We start from the raw sequence: 13,777 nt of genomic DNA on the forward strand, positions 1-13,777 counted from the left end.
GATGTGATCTCATTCATCATCCAGATTCCAACTCTGGGGACTGCCTCCCTTCTTTGCCTTTTATTTACCACCAAACTATCTTATATCCTAGTCTCCCCTCCAGCGATGGCCAAACTACTACTATTCCTATCTTAATAATTTAGTTTTTCCAATCAAGAAAAAATGAAATGAAAAAAAAAAAAGACTGCCTCTATTTACAGTCACTTTTGGACCAAGTTCCTGTCCAGGCCAGAAGCTTAGGCAAGGATTATTTTCTTCTTTGTTTAGTTTGTCAACCCCCAATCTTGTACTCAGAAAATAAGAACCAGCCATTTATGGGCTGTCGTCATTCTGATGAATGATGTGAACCTTCTATGCTCCCTAAGTGCATGTCTCCTACCTGACCCTTGATCCAAGGCAATTAAGAAAAGCAATAAAATCATAAAACCTCACTTCTGATCACTGCATTCCAGCCAGAGGAGATCAGGGTGTCCTTACAGAATATCTATAATTAGATTGGGTTTGAAATTTGGACTGCTGCATCAAGTAGAAAAAGAGCATAGATTTAAATCACCATCTCAACGTGATTTAACATTGGACTGAAATCAAGGCATTTTGAACTAGCGACCTCACTGCAACACTTTATAAGGTGACACTTTATAAGGAGCTGGTTGAGTAGTTAGGTCTTGTACAAATGAGGGGTAGTACTTGGAAGTCACCAAACATTTTTGTTTAGCCCAATTAAGCAACAACAGTGAAAGGGAATAAAGTATTCTTGCCCCTCATGATACCTTGATATACCAGGTAGCTACAAACTGAACTTTTTTTTAAAAATTATTTTTATTTTCTTATTTATTTTTGGCTGTGTTGGGTCTTTGTTGCTGCGTGCGGGCTTTCTCTAGTTGTGGCCAGCGGGGGCTACTTTTCTTTGTAGCATGCAGGCTTCTCATTGCGGTAGCTTCGCTGCGGAGCACAGGCTCTAGGCGCGCGGGCTTCAGTAGTTGTGGCACATGGGCTCAGTAGTTGTGGCTCATGGGCTCTAGAGCGCAGGCTCAGTAGTCGTGGCACACGGGCTTTGTTGCTCCGCGGCATGTGGGATCTTCCCGGACCAGGGCTCGAACCCGTGTGTCCCGCATCGGCAGGCGGATTCTTAACCACTGCGCCACCAGGGAAGCCCTGAACTTCTTTTTTAATAACAATTTTATTGAGGTATAATTTATGTACATAACTGCATCTATGTAAAGTGTACACTGCATTTTGAAAGATGTATAAACCCATGAAATTATGACCACAATCAAGATACATAACATTTCTATCAATTTCAGAAGTTGCCCCGTGACCTTTACAATCCATCCTCCCACCATCCTTTGCCCCTCAAGGAAACACTGATCTATTTCTGTCACTATGGATTAGTTTGTATTTTCTAAAATTCTATATAAATGGAAACATACAATATGTACTGTTTTGTTCCTGGCTTCTTTTCACTCAGTTATTTTGAGATTCATCCATGTTTGTGTATCCATAGTTTGTTCTTTTTTATTGCTGAATAGTATTCTATTAGTGATGAACCTTGGGGTGTTTCCATTTTTTGGCTATTATGCATAGGGCTGCTATGAACATTTGTGTAAAGTTTTTGTGTGGACACATTTTTATCTCTCTTAGGTAAGAACCTAGGTGTGGAATTGCTGGGTCATGGAGAGGTGTGTACTTAACTTTATAAGAAACTGCAAAACTGTTTTCTAAAGCAGTTGGTACCATTTCATATTCCCACTAGTTGTGTGTGAGAATTTGGTTGGTCCACATCCTCACCAACAAAGACACTTGGTGGTGTCTTTTTGTGTGTGTGCACATGCATGTGTGGTAAAATATGTTTAACATAAAATTTGCCATTTTAACTATTTTTAAGTGTAAAATTCAGTGGCATTAAGTACATTTACAGTGTTGTGCAACCATTGCCACCACTATCTGTTTACAAAATTTTTTCATCCCCCAAACAGAAACAGTAACAGTTAAGCTATAACTTCCCTTTCCCCCTTCCCTTAGCCCCTGGTAACCATTGTTCTATTTCCTGTCTCTTTGAATTTGCCAATTATAGATATTTCATTCAAGTCAAATCACACTATTTGTTCTTTTATTTTTTTTAATTTTTAATTTTTTTTAGATGTTGGGGGTAGTTTATTAATTATTTTTGCTGTGTTGCGTCTTCATTTCCGTGCGAGGGCTTTCTCTAGTTGTGGCAAGTGGGGGCCAGTCTTCATCACGGTGCGCGGGCCTCTCACTATGGCGGCCTCTCTTGTTGTGGAGCACAGGCTCCAGACGCGCAGGCTCAGTAGTTGTGGCTCATGGGCCTAGTTGCTCCACGGCATGTGGGATCCTCCCAGACCAGGGCTCGAACCCGTGTCCCCTGCATTAGCAGGCAGATTCTCAACCACTGCACCACCAGGGAAGCCCCACTATTTGTTTTTTTGAGTCTGGCTATTTCACAGAACATGTTCTCCATGTTCACCCATGTTGTAGTATGTATCATTTCATTCATCTTATTGTGGTTTTGATTTTCATTTCCCTGATGATCAGTGATGTTGAGCATTTTTTCATGTATTTATTGGTCATTTGTGTATCTTCTTTGGAAAAATGTGTATTCAAGTCTCTTGCCCATTTTAAAATTGGGTTGTCTTTTTGTTGAATTGTAGGTGATCTTTACATATTCTGGATATTAAACCCTTACCAGATATCTGACTTGCAAAAAATGTTCTCCCTTTCTGTGGGTTGTCTTTTCATTCTCTTGATAATTTCCTTTGATGCACAAATTAAAAAATTCTTTTAGGAAGTCCTAAAAAAAATGTTTAGTCCTATGTTTTTTCTTTTGTTGTGTGCCTTTGTTGTCATATCTAAGAATCCACTGCTAAATCCATAGTCATGAAGATGTACCCAAATGTTGTATGTACCCCTTATAAGAGTTTTGTGGATTTACCTCATATTTAGATCATCAATCCATTTTGCATTAATCTTTGTATATGGTGTGAGGCAGGGGTCCAAATTCATTCTTTTGCATGTGGAAATCCAGTTGTCCTGGAACTATTTGTTGAACAGAGAATTCTTCCTCATTGAATGGACCTGACACCCTCATTGAAAATAAACTGGCCAAAGAGGTGTGGGCTTATTTCTGGATTCTCATTTCTATTCCATTGGTCTGTAGGTCTATCCTTATACCAGCATCACACTGTTTTGATTACTGAAGCTTTGTAGTAAGTTTTGAAATTGGGAAATGTGAGTCCTCCAATTTTGGCGTTCTCTTTTCATGATTTGTTTGGCTATTTGGGTCCCCCTGCAATGCCATATAAATTTGATAATTGGCTTTTCCATTTTTGCAAAAAAGGCTCTTAGAATTTTGATAGGGATTGCATTAAATCTGTAGATCACTTTAGGTATTATTGACATCTTAACAATATTGTCTCCCCATCCATAAACACAAGATACCTTTCCATTTATTTATTCTTTAATTTTTTAATCAATGATTTGTAGTTTTCAGTGTACAAGTCTTCTCCTCCTTGGTTAAGTTTATTCCTAGGTACTTTATTCTATCAGATTCTGTTGCAAATGAAATTGCTGTCTTAATTTCCTTTCTGTAATGTTAATTAATTGCTGGTATAGAGAAACAACTGATTTTCATGGGTTGATCTTGTAATGCTGCAACTTTGCTGATTTTATTTATTAGCTCTGGCATCTTTCTTGTGTATTCTTTGGGAGATATATATTATTAGCTGTGGGTTTTTCACCAATGCCCTTTATTGTGTTGAGGAAGTTCCCCTCTAGTTTATTGAGATTTTTTTTATCATTAAAGAATGTTGGATTTTGTCAAATTTTTTTCTGCAGCAGTTGGAACAATCATACAGTTTTCTCCCCCTTATTCTATTAATGTGAGGTATTACGTTGACTTTCGTAGGCTGAACCACCCTTTCATTCTTGGGGTTGTGACAGTCTTTTAAACTTTATTCTACCTGGTGTGTGGCAGTATCTCAGTTCTAATTTGCATCTTGATGACCAATGATATTCAGCACCTTTTCATGTGCTCATTAACCATTTGTATATATATATATTTTTTTTTGAAAGGGGTGTTCAAAGTTTTTAAATGGTTGTCATATTCAGTTGCATGAAATCTTTACATATTTTGAATACAAGGCCTTTACTAGATAAACGTATTGTGAATTTTCCCCCAATCTTCAGCTTGCTTTTTCATTTTCCTAACCATGTTCAAAGAGCATGTGCTTTAAAAAGTCCAGCTAATCCTTTCTTTTTTTTTTATGGTTTGTGTATTTTGTGTTCTAAGAAATCTTTGCTTACTCAAATGTTGCAAGGATTTTCTCCTGTTTTGTTTTAGAAGTTTTATAGCTTAGATCCATTTATTTCAAGTTAAGTTTTGTGTTGTGTGAGGCAAAAGTCTAAGTTAATTATATTCCCCAGTGGGATATACAGTTGCTCCAGCAATTACTTGTTGAAGACTTCCTTTCCCCCTTTGAATTGCCTTGGCACCTTTGTAGATCATTGAACACATACACGTGGATTTCCTTTTGCCATATCATGGTTTGATTATTGCAGCAGTTGGTTCTGAAATCTGGAAGTACAAGTCCTCCAGTTTTGTTCTAACAAGTTCACTGACTGTCTTCTAGGGCACATGCATCTCCAAACATTTTAAAATCAGCCTGTCAACTTGTAAAAATTGCTGCAATTCTGATAGGGATTGTTGTCAGGTCTATGGATCAATATTGTTTTCATAAAATGAATTGGCAAGTATTTTCTCCTTTTTGAAGAGTGTTTTGTTGGATGGGTATTATATCTTACTGAAATGATTGCTAGAATTTACTGGAGAAGCATCTGGACCTGCAGTTCTGTGAGAAAGTTTTCAATTGTGCTATTTAGTGCTATTCAGACTTTCAATTTTGAAGAAGGCTCTAGCCAAGCAGTTTTCTACTCCTGGAAAGCCTACCTGCTATTAATGCCACAAATGCTAACTAGAGGCAAAAAGTAATACTCAATAGAATTTTGGCTGGAAGAAAAGATTCCTGTCTATCAAGTTGCTATGCAGGTGGCCTAGAGAGAATTTTACTTTTCCTCCTAAAAAAGCATGACACATGGTAGGGAGGAATGAGCTCAAGTTTCTATCCCCATGAGTAGTAGTATCCTATATTTCTTCATTTTTTTTTCCCCTTTCACAAATATATTTACCTTACCAGACACTAACTTCTTTAAGCTGGTACCATTTCTTGTTTCGAGAGCCCCAGCACCCAGCTCAGTGCTTGGCACACTGAAGACATTCCAATGTTTGCCAAGGTACAGAGAGTAATAAACACTGTTGCTCATGGTTCTGCACTGTTCTCGGGGCAAGAGACAAGAGGTTGATTTCAGGACTTACTCTTCTCAGGACCAGGAAGAAGAGATGCTCAGTAGCCTACACCAAGAGAGATTTAAAAGCTACCAGAATTCCTTAAAGAAAATTCCTTAGTACATGAGGCTCACCAAATGTTTATCTTTGAGGTTATTAAAATAGCAGATGGCACTAGAACTTGTGCCATAAACCCTAGATCACTCTTATTCTTTTTGAGGATGGAGGCAACATGATAGAAGAGAAAGTATAATGGCTTCGGGAGTCACAAGACCTGATTTAAGGGATGTGTGATTACTGATCTAAGTAAGCATCAAATGAATAAATGTGAGAACACTATATACACTTCATAATTAAGTATACAAGGGTGGGTTAATATTAACTGAGCCCATAGAAATGAAGAGAGTTATACAGGTCACGTTAGTGGGAACACAAATATTCAGTCTCTCTCTGGATTGGGATTAAACGTCACAAAGTCAGCTTCAGCAAAACAGGTAATAGGTAAAAGATTTCTTGTCCTTTCCCCACCTTCCCTCTTTTACTTCTAAATTCCTACCCTTTCCTCCACCCTGCCATTCCAGCAAGATCCAATTCACATCTGTCCTTTCAAAATAAGGCCTACCTTCAAATTTTAAATCCTCTTAGCATAATTCACAGCTCAATATAGTAAACCTCCCAGAGGGACTTGATTTTTAAATCTAAAGGAATGAATTTTTAGAGTGAATTTCGGTTGCTGGGAAAGTGTTTTAGAAGCATAGGAGCGTTTACGTAGGGAGCTATTAGACTACCCAAAGTAATCTACTCGTGGTGCCAGACCAACTTCTGAAATTATTTTACTTTCACTTTAAAGCGGTTTTTCTCAGTACCCAAGGGGTTCAAATAAACTCTCTGAGACATTTTTTGGGTATAGATTTTAAATTACAAGCTTGATCTGTTACCCTCAAATACAGTTCTTAAGGAAGATTAGTTACAAATAGTTGTCAGTGCTTTCAAATGACAGAAAAAATTACATTATAGTAAAACTGGATGTTTTTTTATGCGAGAGATAACAATTTCTCTCATCACCAGATAGAATTACTCCAATTCATGCAATAAATGACAATTACATTTTTAAAAGTTGTCCTAATTTTTCTAGTTGAGATTTCATGCCTATTTTAAATCAAGACATCAATATGCTCCTGAGCTCACCTCACCCTCCCTGGGAAGTAGTGAGGACACACGTGGTTCTTCTGAGACTCAACTGGACTCCACAGAGTACCAAAGTATTATCTCATTTCTTTCACCTCAGTGTGAAGGTTCCCAGGAAACCTTCAGTTTCAGAAGTAATGGTCCTGGTGGCCAATAGGAAAATATGACATACAGAGTTTTTAGGACTTCAACAGTGACCTAAAAAGGTGAACAGGAGGGAAACTTTGACTTATCTTCACATAAAACCGGCAGAAATCAGCATCACCAAATTTCTGTAACTAGAAATCATGAGGGTAAAACAGAAGAGGTTTGTCTCTGATGGGGATGCCCCTCACAGTAGACTTTGTGAATGTCTTTTACAGAACCACATAATATAGTACCATCAACATTTTACATATTTACATACAATTTGAATACAAATTCTTAAAATTTATAATAGAACATTAAAATAATCTTCTAATAAAATCAGCCTTAAGTATAAGGAATCTAGATTTCAGTATCTTGTACACTTCTAAATAAATATCTTTGATCTATAATCCTTGAAAATATTATAGTTTATGGTGACATGATACAGACAAGTCAAACCGTATTATAAGTAAAAATAAAACATCAATTTAAAAATAAACAAGCCTAAAACCACATTGAGCTGAAATTATAGAAAATCAAAACACTAAGTATACAGTAATTAAATATCTAGCATTGGGATAACCAGATGCATGCTAAATGACACAATTTCAACTTCTATAAAAAGCCCTTTAAAAATCATAAGTCTAAATAAATAAGCAGAAACACAAAGGGAGGTACTGTACCAGCCAGTAACAACTAGAAAGAAAACTCTCTTTTTCTTTCAAATGATCCTCACAGAAAAACATGAAATAATAGTCATTTCCAGAAAACTATAGTTCATGTGTTTTGTTTCTTTTAGAATGCTGCTAATGATATAAAAAGCCAAAGCAAGGCTTCCTAATTGTTAGACCACTGCACCTTAGAAAAGGAAATTGACAGATTTAAATAAAAATCAGACATTTGCCTATTTAAGATATGATTGAATTTTCGCCTAATGACCTCACATTAGGTCTAAATCAAGCCCATGATATGAACGCACATTCAAGCATCTGAATGTATGATCTGTTAATACTGAATTATATATGATGATTTAATTTCATTTGCCAAAGTATTAGTTTATTTTACATAAGGCCAGAATTAAAACATCTAGAGCAGGAACTAATACCTTATTTATCTTTATAGAAGGGTTCTTAGATTCTCAGAACATAATAGGTGCTCAGTAAGTATTTATTGAATCGAGATGAATCCAGCATTTATTATATCAGGAAGCACTGAATCCACGATGAAACTGGTTGCCTGACACTCAGAGGGAGCTCTTTAATTTTACCTCTAGGCCTGTGATTAATTTCTGGCTAGTTAATGAAGTTAACTGTCACAGATCTGTCACAGTTTCTTAATTCAGGGCCAAGATTTGTACCGTTCATCTGTTCCACAGTTAAGCCTTCTTGAAAGTTTTGTGGCTGTACATCTATAGTCATGTTGAAAGAATAATCTTTGTTATTCTACGTTGGGTTTTTGCTTATGATAACTGTCTGAAATACACAAGCACACACACACAAACATAATCATTTCACAAATGGAAATCTGGAGAGTGCCCAAAGCCTAAATTACATAGCTCCCAAGGTGAACTAAAAAAAGACATTGAAACTGTAAGGTAACTCTTTTTCATTACACACAAACTTATTGCGTGATGGCTGGAAGCAATGTCTTTGGACAAACGGTTATAAACCACAAGTGTCCTTAGCCATTAGCCTGACAAGGTAGCCCAAAATGGTTTGGCTCCAACACTGCCCTGTTTAATTCTGTAGCTCATTACACTAGGAAACAGTGAGGAGGAGGTGGACATGCTCTCCAAAGACCATTCCTTCCATCCACAGTGCTCAGATCAAAATCTGTATCATTATGTGGATTATTCTGAGTTCCTCTGTTTTGCCAGTTAAAGCTGCTGTTTCTGATGTTTGTGGTTCCTCACTGGGGAAGGGAGGCGCATGTTACAGAACTCTTGAAATAAAAGCTATTTAGAAAGTTTCACTCTTTGATTCTCACGGCCAGCATGCCTGTCCCTCTTGAATGCTGCTAGGAGAGGTAGATCCAGTGTTTAAGTCCTGCCATTCCCTGCAGTAACTTAGTGTAATAGAAATCCATGTTGTCTGCAAAGTCTGTACAAACAGGTGACTCCGTGTCACCAAAAGTGCAGTATAATGCAGTTCCTCCCACACTAAGGAAAACCGTCACTATGCACAGCAAGACCAGTAAAATACAGGAACCACCTCCAACTTCATCTGCAAACAGGAAAACAGAGTAAGGTTAAACTGACACAAAATTAATGCCTAGTATCTGCTGTCTGCTCACTGATTAAGATAACTAGATGTTTCTAATATTAGTCCTCTATGGATAGTCACTGACAGGAAGCTAGGACACCAATGACTATACAAGGACCTATTAGTTACCATAAAGATATATACTTGTAGAGCTTGTGAATGCTAAAATTAAAACTAGCTCATTTATACAATGAATATAACCATTTCCATAAAAAAAGAAGAAAAAAATGGCAATACTTCTCTGATGTGCTCATAGCATTATTTTAGAGTACAAATTATACGTAACCTCACTATTACAGTATCTTTGGAGTTCACATCATGGGACCACCTTAAAGCAAAGTCAATTTGATATTAAACAAACAAGCAAAAATGTCTGAGTGGGATCTTGCATCTTAGTAATACTCAATTTTATCTTTCAGTGGAATAGTGAAGTTCTAGCTAGTACAGTAATTTCATTTCTTAAACAACTTTGGCAGGCTTGTTTTTAATAAAAATGTCCACATAAGTCTTTCTATATTGAAGAGAATAACTACTCTCTGTTGAAAGTCTTAATGATCACTCATAATTAAAGAAAAATTAAAAATATTTGGAAAAGACTAAGAAGTTTTATGATCAGCATGATGAGGGTGTACCAAAACCTTCTTGGAAGGTAATCTGGCAGTATCTATTAACATTTTAAATTAACTTATCATCCAGCCTGGGGCACTTTTGACAGTGAAAGAGTGTTAAGTGAATGCAGTGCTGGGACAATAGGTATAAACAAGGAAGGACTGCCTGAGGCCAACTGGTCCATATGGTCCTGATCACCTAGCCTAGCAAATCCACTTTCAGGAATTAAGCCTACAGATCTGCACAAAACACAATAGCATATTTACAAGCATGTTCACTGCAGCAAAGTTTGTTATAACATAAAGTTGAGAATAACTTAGTTATTCTAGTTACAATGGAAGAGTTAAATAATTATGGGAGATTCATATCATGGAATACTATGCAACTGTTTTACAGAATGGAGTAAATTTAATACATTGTTCAAAGAAAGATGTCCAAGATTGATGGTTAAATTAAAAAGCCGTGACATAACGGTATATAATGAACCATTCACGTTAAAAAAAAAAAGGGCACATGTGTATGTACACACATATACATGCATATATACAGAATGTGTTTTGAAAGGATGGTAAGAACTTCAATCAATACCTGGGGGAAACCCCCAAGGGAGGGAAGGTTGGGAGCCTTAAACTTTCTACTTCATTATTGTCTAAGTTTTTTCATGATTAGTGTGTATTACTTTTATGATTAAAAAAACAAATTTTACAGAACCCAATATAAACCAAATAGAATTTATTTGGAAGATTTTACAGTAATATGTGAATATATTCTCCCCATAAAAATTTAAACATGAAAGTATCTAAGAGTCTAAGGGACTCTTCCCTTTTATTCCTACCCAATCATATTCCCCTCTCAACCAAGAGGTAAACACTGTTAAATATGGTGTGTATCCTTCCAGATCAAACACATGTGGTTTCAGGATTTTTATAAAAACAGGATTATGTAATTGTATTGTCCTGTGATTTACACATTTACAGTTTAATAGATTTTAATAGTTAATAGACATTAATAGATTTAATAATTTATACTTAGCATAATTTTTATACACACAAGTAAAAAGGATCATATCATTCATGTTGTGTTTCTTGGGGTTTTTTTGGTTTTTGGTCAGTTCAGTATTTTTACCATCTTTTCTCTTTTTGGCATGATTCCCACCCACCCTCTTATCTTTGATAACAATCTAGTTTATGTACTTTTCTGGGTATTTCTTCATTATCATATATTTATATACAAACATTTAGATACAATTTATTTTAAAACATCTACTTTGTTTTAACTACATGCACTGATAGTATTTAGAGCTGTGCTGTCCAACATGGAAGCCAGGAGGCACAGGCGACTACTGAGCACAAGTTACGTGACTTAGTGTAAGACGAGATGGCTACTAAGGGAACTAGGGACTGTCAGTTCTAAATTCTGGGTTCCCCCTACTATGTATGCAATGATTCAATACCAATTGGTACAAACAAAGAATTGAGCACTTTATCTAGAGAGGACTGTGATAGTTACAAGCAAGGTGCAGAGGTAAAATGAGGGGTGGGAACAGATTATTTCCAAGGTTCCTACCAGCTTTATAATTGTAAAAATTTAGAAACCTCTACTGCTATCACTTTATGTCATATTTAGAAAGCGTATCTACACGTTGACACTGTTATTTTAACAATGCAGTTGTTTTATAAACATGAAAAGCATACTGACAGGTTCTTGGCTATATTTCTACTCACTCTGATTTACCTAGGCCCTAGACAAATTTAACCACTACCTTAAATATAAGCCCAGGAGGAAAAAAAAAATCAAACAATAGCAACAGTGTTAAACTGTATTCTTTTTTTTTTTTTTTCCGGTACGCGGACCTCTCACTGTTGTGGCCTCTCCCGTTGCGGAGCACAGGCTCCGGACGCGCAGGCTCAGCGGCCATGGCTCACGGGCCCAGCCGCTCCGCGGCATGTGGGATCTTCCCGGACCGGGGCACGAATCCGTGTCCCCTGCATCGGCAGGTGGACTCTCAACCACTGCGCCACCAGGGAAGCCCTAAACTGTACTCTTGAGAGACACCTCTTTCTACAGAGTCAAGAAGAAATCACCGAAGAGAAAATATTTGTAATCCATAAATATTTTCCACATCAGTCAAGAAGGAGTATGAACTGCCACTGAAAAGAAGACAAAAATAGCAGGCTCACTAAAAAACACCAAACAAAAACTAGAAAATAAAACACGAAACAAAGAAACTGAAATAAGCTCTGAAAATTGAGGACTATCTGTGGGACAGGAAGGCAATGAGATGAATTTTCCAACTTGTTCACTTATTTGAGCAAAACAAATTGCTTAGGAATTATTTAAGAACTGATGATAGTTTGATCCTCTGTGTTTCTTTACAGAAGATAAAGCAACTAAGTCCACATATTCTTTACAAATCCTGTTACCAAACACCTTATTGTACATTAATTCATTCTTTCAGCAAACACTGATCAAATCTGTGTTAGACACAGTCTGAGCACTTTACCTTGATCTAAGCTGTCGTCTATTTCTTGGAATCTCACTCTTCGCTTAGATGGTTTCTGTTGCATCTGGGCAGGATGATCTCCTACAGTATTATTCCTCTTCTTTAATATAGAGACCAATCCTTCAGCATGAACAACCTGTCAGAGATTGTAAGCACTGTTTGTTATATTATGGCGGGACATATCAGTGATGTTTTACATGTAATGGTAAGAAGGCTAATTCAGTTCAAGGGGTATCTGAAGTCCTATTAGAGGTTTAACCAATTCCTATAGAAAAAAATCACAGTCGTCAAAATCTAACAGAATAATACTTTGTCTTCAGATATTGCCAAATACACATATCTAAAACTCTGATTGCTCTTCTAAAGCCCTGACTTGATTCCAGGGCCAGGCAGTGTGACACAGCATGGACTGGAAATCAGGCCTAGTTTATCCTCATTTACAGCTCCGCTTCCCTGTTAAGTCATCTATAAAGTGATTCCTTATGGCCTCTCTTTGCTTAACCATTAGTCCTGGGTTTTGCTTTATAACAGAGGCTGCTTTTTCATTCATCAGCAATTTTTAAGAAATGAACATGTGAGACTTAAAATATATTCGATACCAACTTTTAACATCAAAATGAGTGTTGTCCTCAGTTCCCCTGAGAAACTACACATTTACTAAATAATGTTCTAGTGCTCTAAATGTCTTAAGGACTTCTCTTCTAGAATATCTCTTAGACCCAGTTTACTAGGGACACCCTGCAGTATGCAGAGGGTGGCAAACTATGGCCACTAGGCCAAAGGCCTGCTGCCTAGTTTTGCAAATAGAATTTAATTGGAGCACAGCCAAGGTTACTTATCCACATATTGTGTATGGCTGCTACAACGGCAGAAGTGAGTACAGACCATAAAGTCTAAACTATTCAGTATTTGGCCCTTAGAAAAAGAAAAGAAATAGAAAAAGACTTCTATTATTTCTTTAGTCCCCCTGCTACCCCCTTCTATGCTGTCTTTCCAGTTTTCACTTGGGACACCTCTCTTCTGCCTCCACCCCACCCTTTATTTAGGAACAAAGACAAAACAGAAACCCTTGCCATTTAGGAGTTAGAAGACTCTGAGGCACAGGGAGAAAGAGAACAGAATCAGTTGGTAGAGCCAACTGGGAAGCTGGAGGCCTTACCATAGGCCCCCCTAGGCAGTAGGTTGATTCACAGAAGTTGACTTGTGAGTTGCCTGCTTGAACAAGCTGTAGGTGATGACATAGGTGGGCATTGTGGCCCTAACACTGCTGATGTCAGTGACTTGCTGGTATCCGATCACTGTAAGCTGAGGACTTCCTGTAATGTCATTTATCGGATCAATGGTATAAAATATTTAATATGACTTCCAGTTCCAGCCAGCCACCTCTGATAATGAGCTATACATAAACATTACAGAGTCTATTAGTTCTTTTTATAACTCAATGCTTTTAGGGCCAAATAACTCAATATAGTCTTCTACTGGGCTTCCCTGAACATGGGTCTATAGAAACCATTATCTCAAAAAAAAAAAATAAGTTAGCAATTTATTCTTTTTATAGAAAATATGTATTTCAGATGATGTAGTTCTTCTGAGAAAGCTAAAATACTTTAGTGACATTAAAATGATAAGTACAAATTATGCAAAGGAATAGTTTTTCAAATCTTTCATTAGAAAGCAACAATATTAAAGACCATCTTCATACAGCAAAGAAAAATGATTTTACAAGTACCT

General features: G+C 36.9%; 1 protein-coding gene across 3 annotated transcripts in view; it reads right to left on the bottom strand.

Annotated features, from left to right (window-relative positions):
* Positions 1-6,267: 6,267 nt before the first annotated feature.
* The window catches only part of CNST (consortin, connexin sorting protein), a 115,633-nt gene continuing 108,123 nt past the window's right edge, over positions 6,268-13,777 (bottom strand). For 2 of the 3 annotated variants that reach the window (XM_079929564.1, XM_079929562.1), the window contains 2 exons: positions 12,047-12,182; positions 6,268-8,895 (listed from right to left, as the gene is read on the bottom strand). In XM_079929564.1, coding sequence (XP_079785690.1) covers positions 8,690-8,895; positions 12,047-12,182 — 342 coding nt within the window. In that variant the 3' untranslated portion in view covers positions 6,268-8,689. Of the gene's footprint in view, positions 8,896-10,691; positions 11,694-12,046; positions 12,183-13,777 lie in introns of those variants that run through there. The other variant, XM_079929563.1, reaches the window with a different exon arrangement.

Source organism: Stenella coeruleoalba (assembly GCF_951394435.1).
Source record: "Stenella coeruleoalba genome assembly, chromosome: 1".
Classification (NCBI taxonomy): domain Eukaryota; kingdom Metazoa; phylum Chordata; class Mammalia; order Artiodactyla; family Delphinidae; genus Stenella; species Stenella coeruleoalba.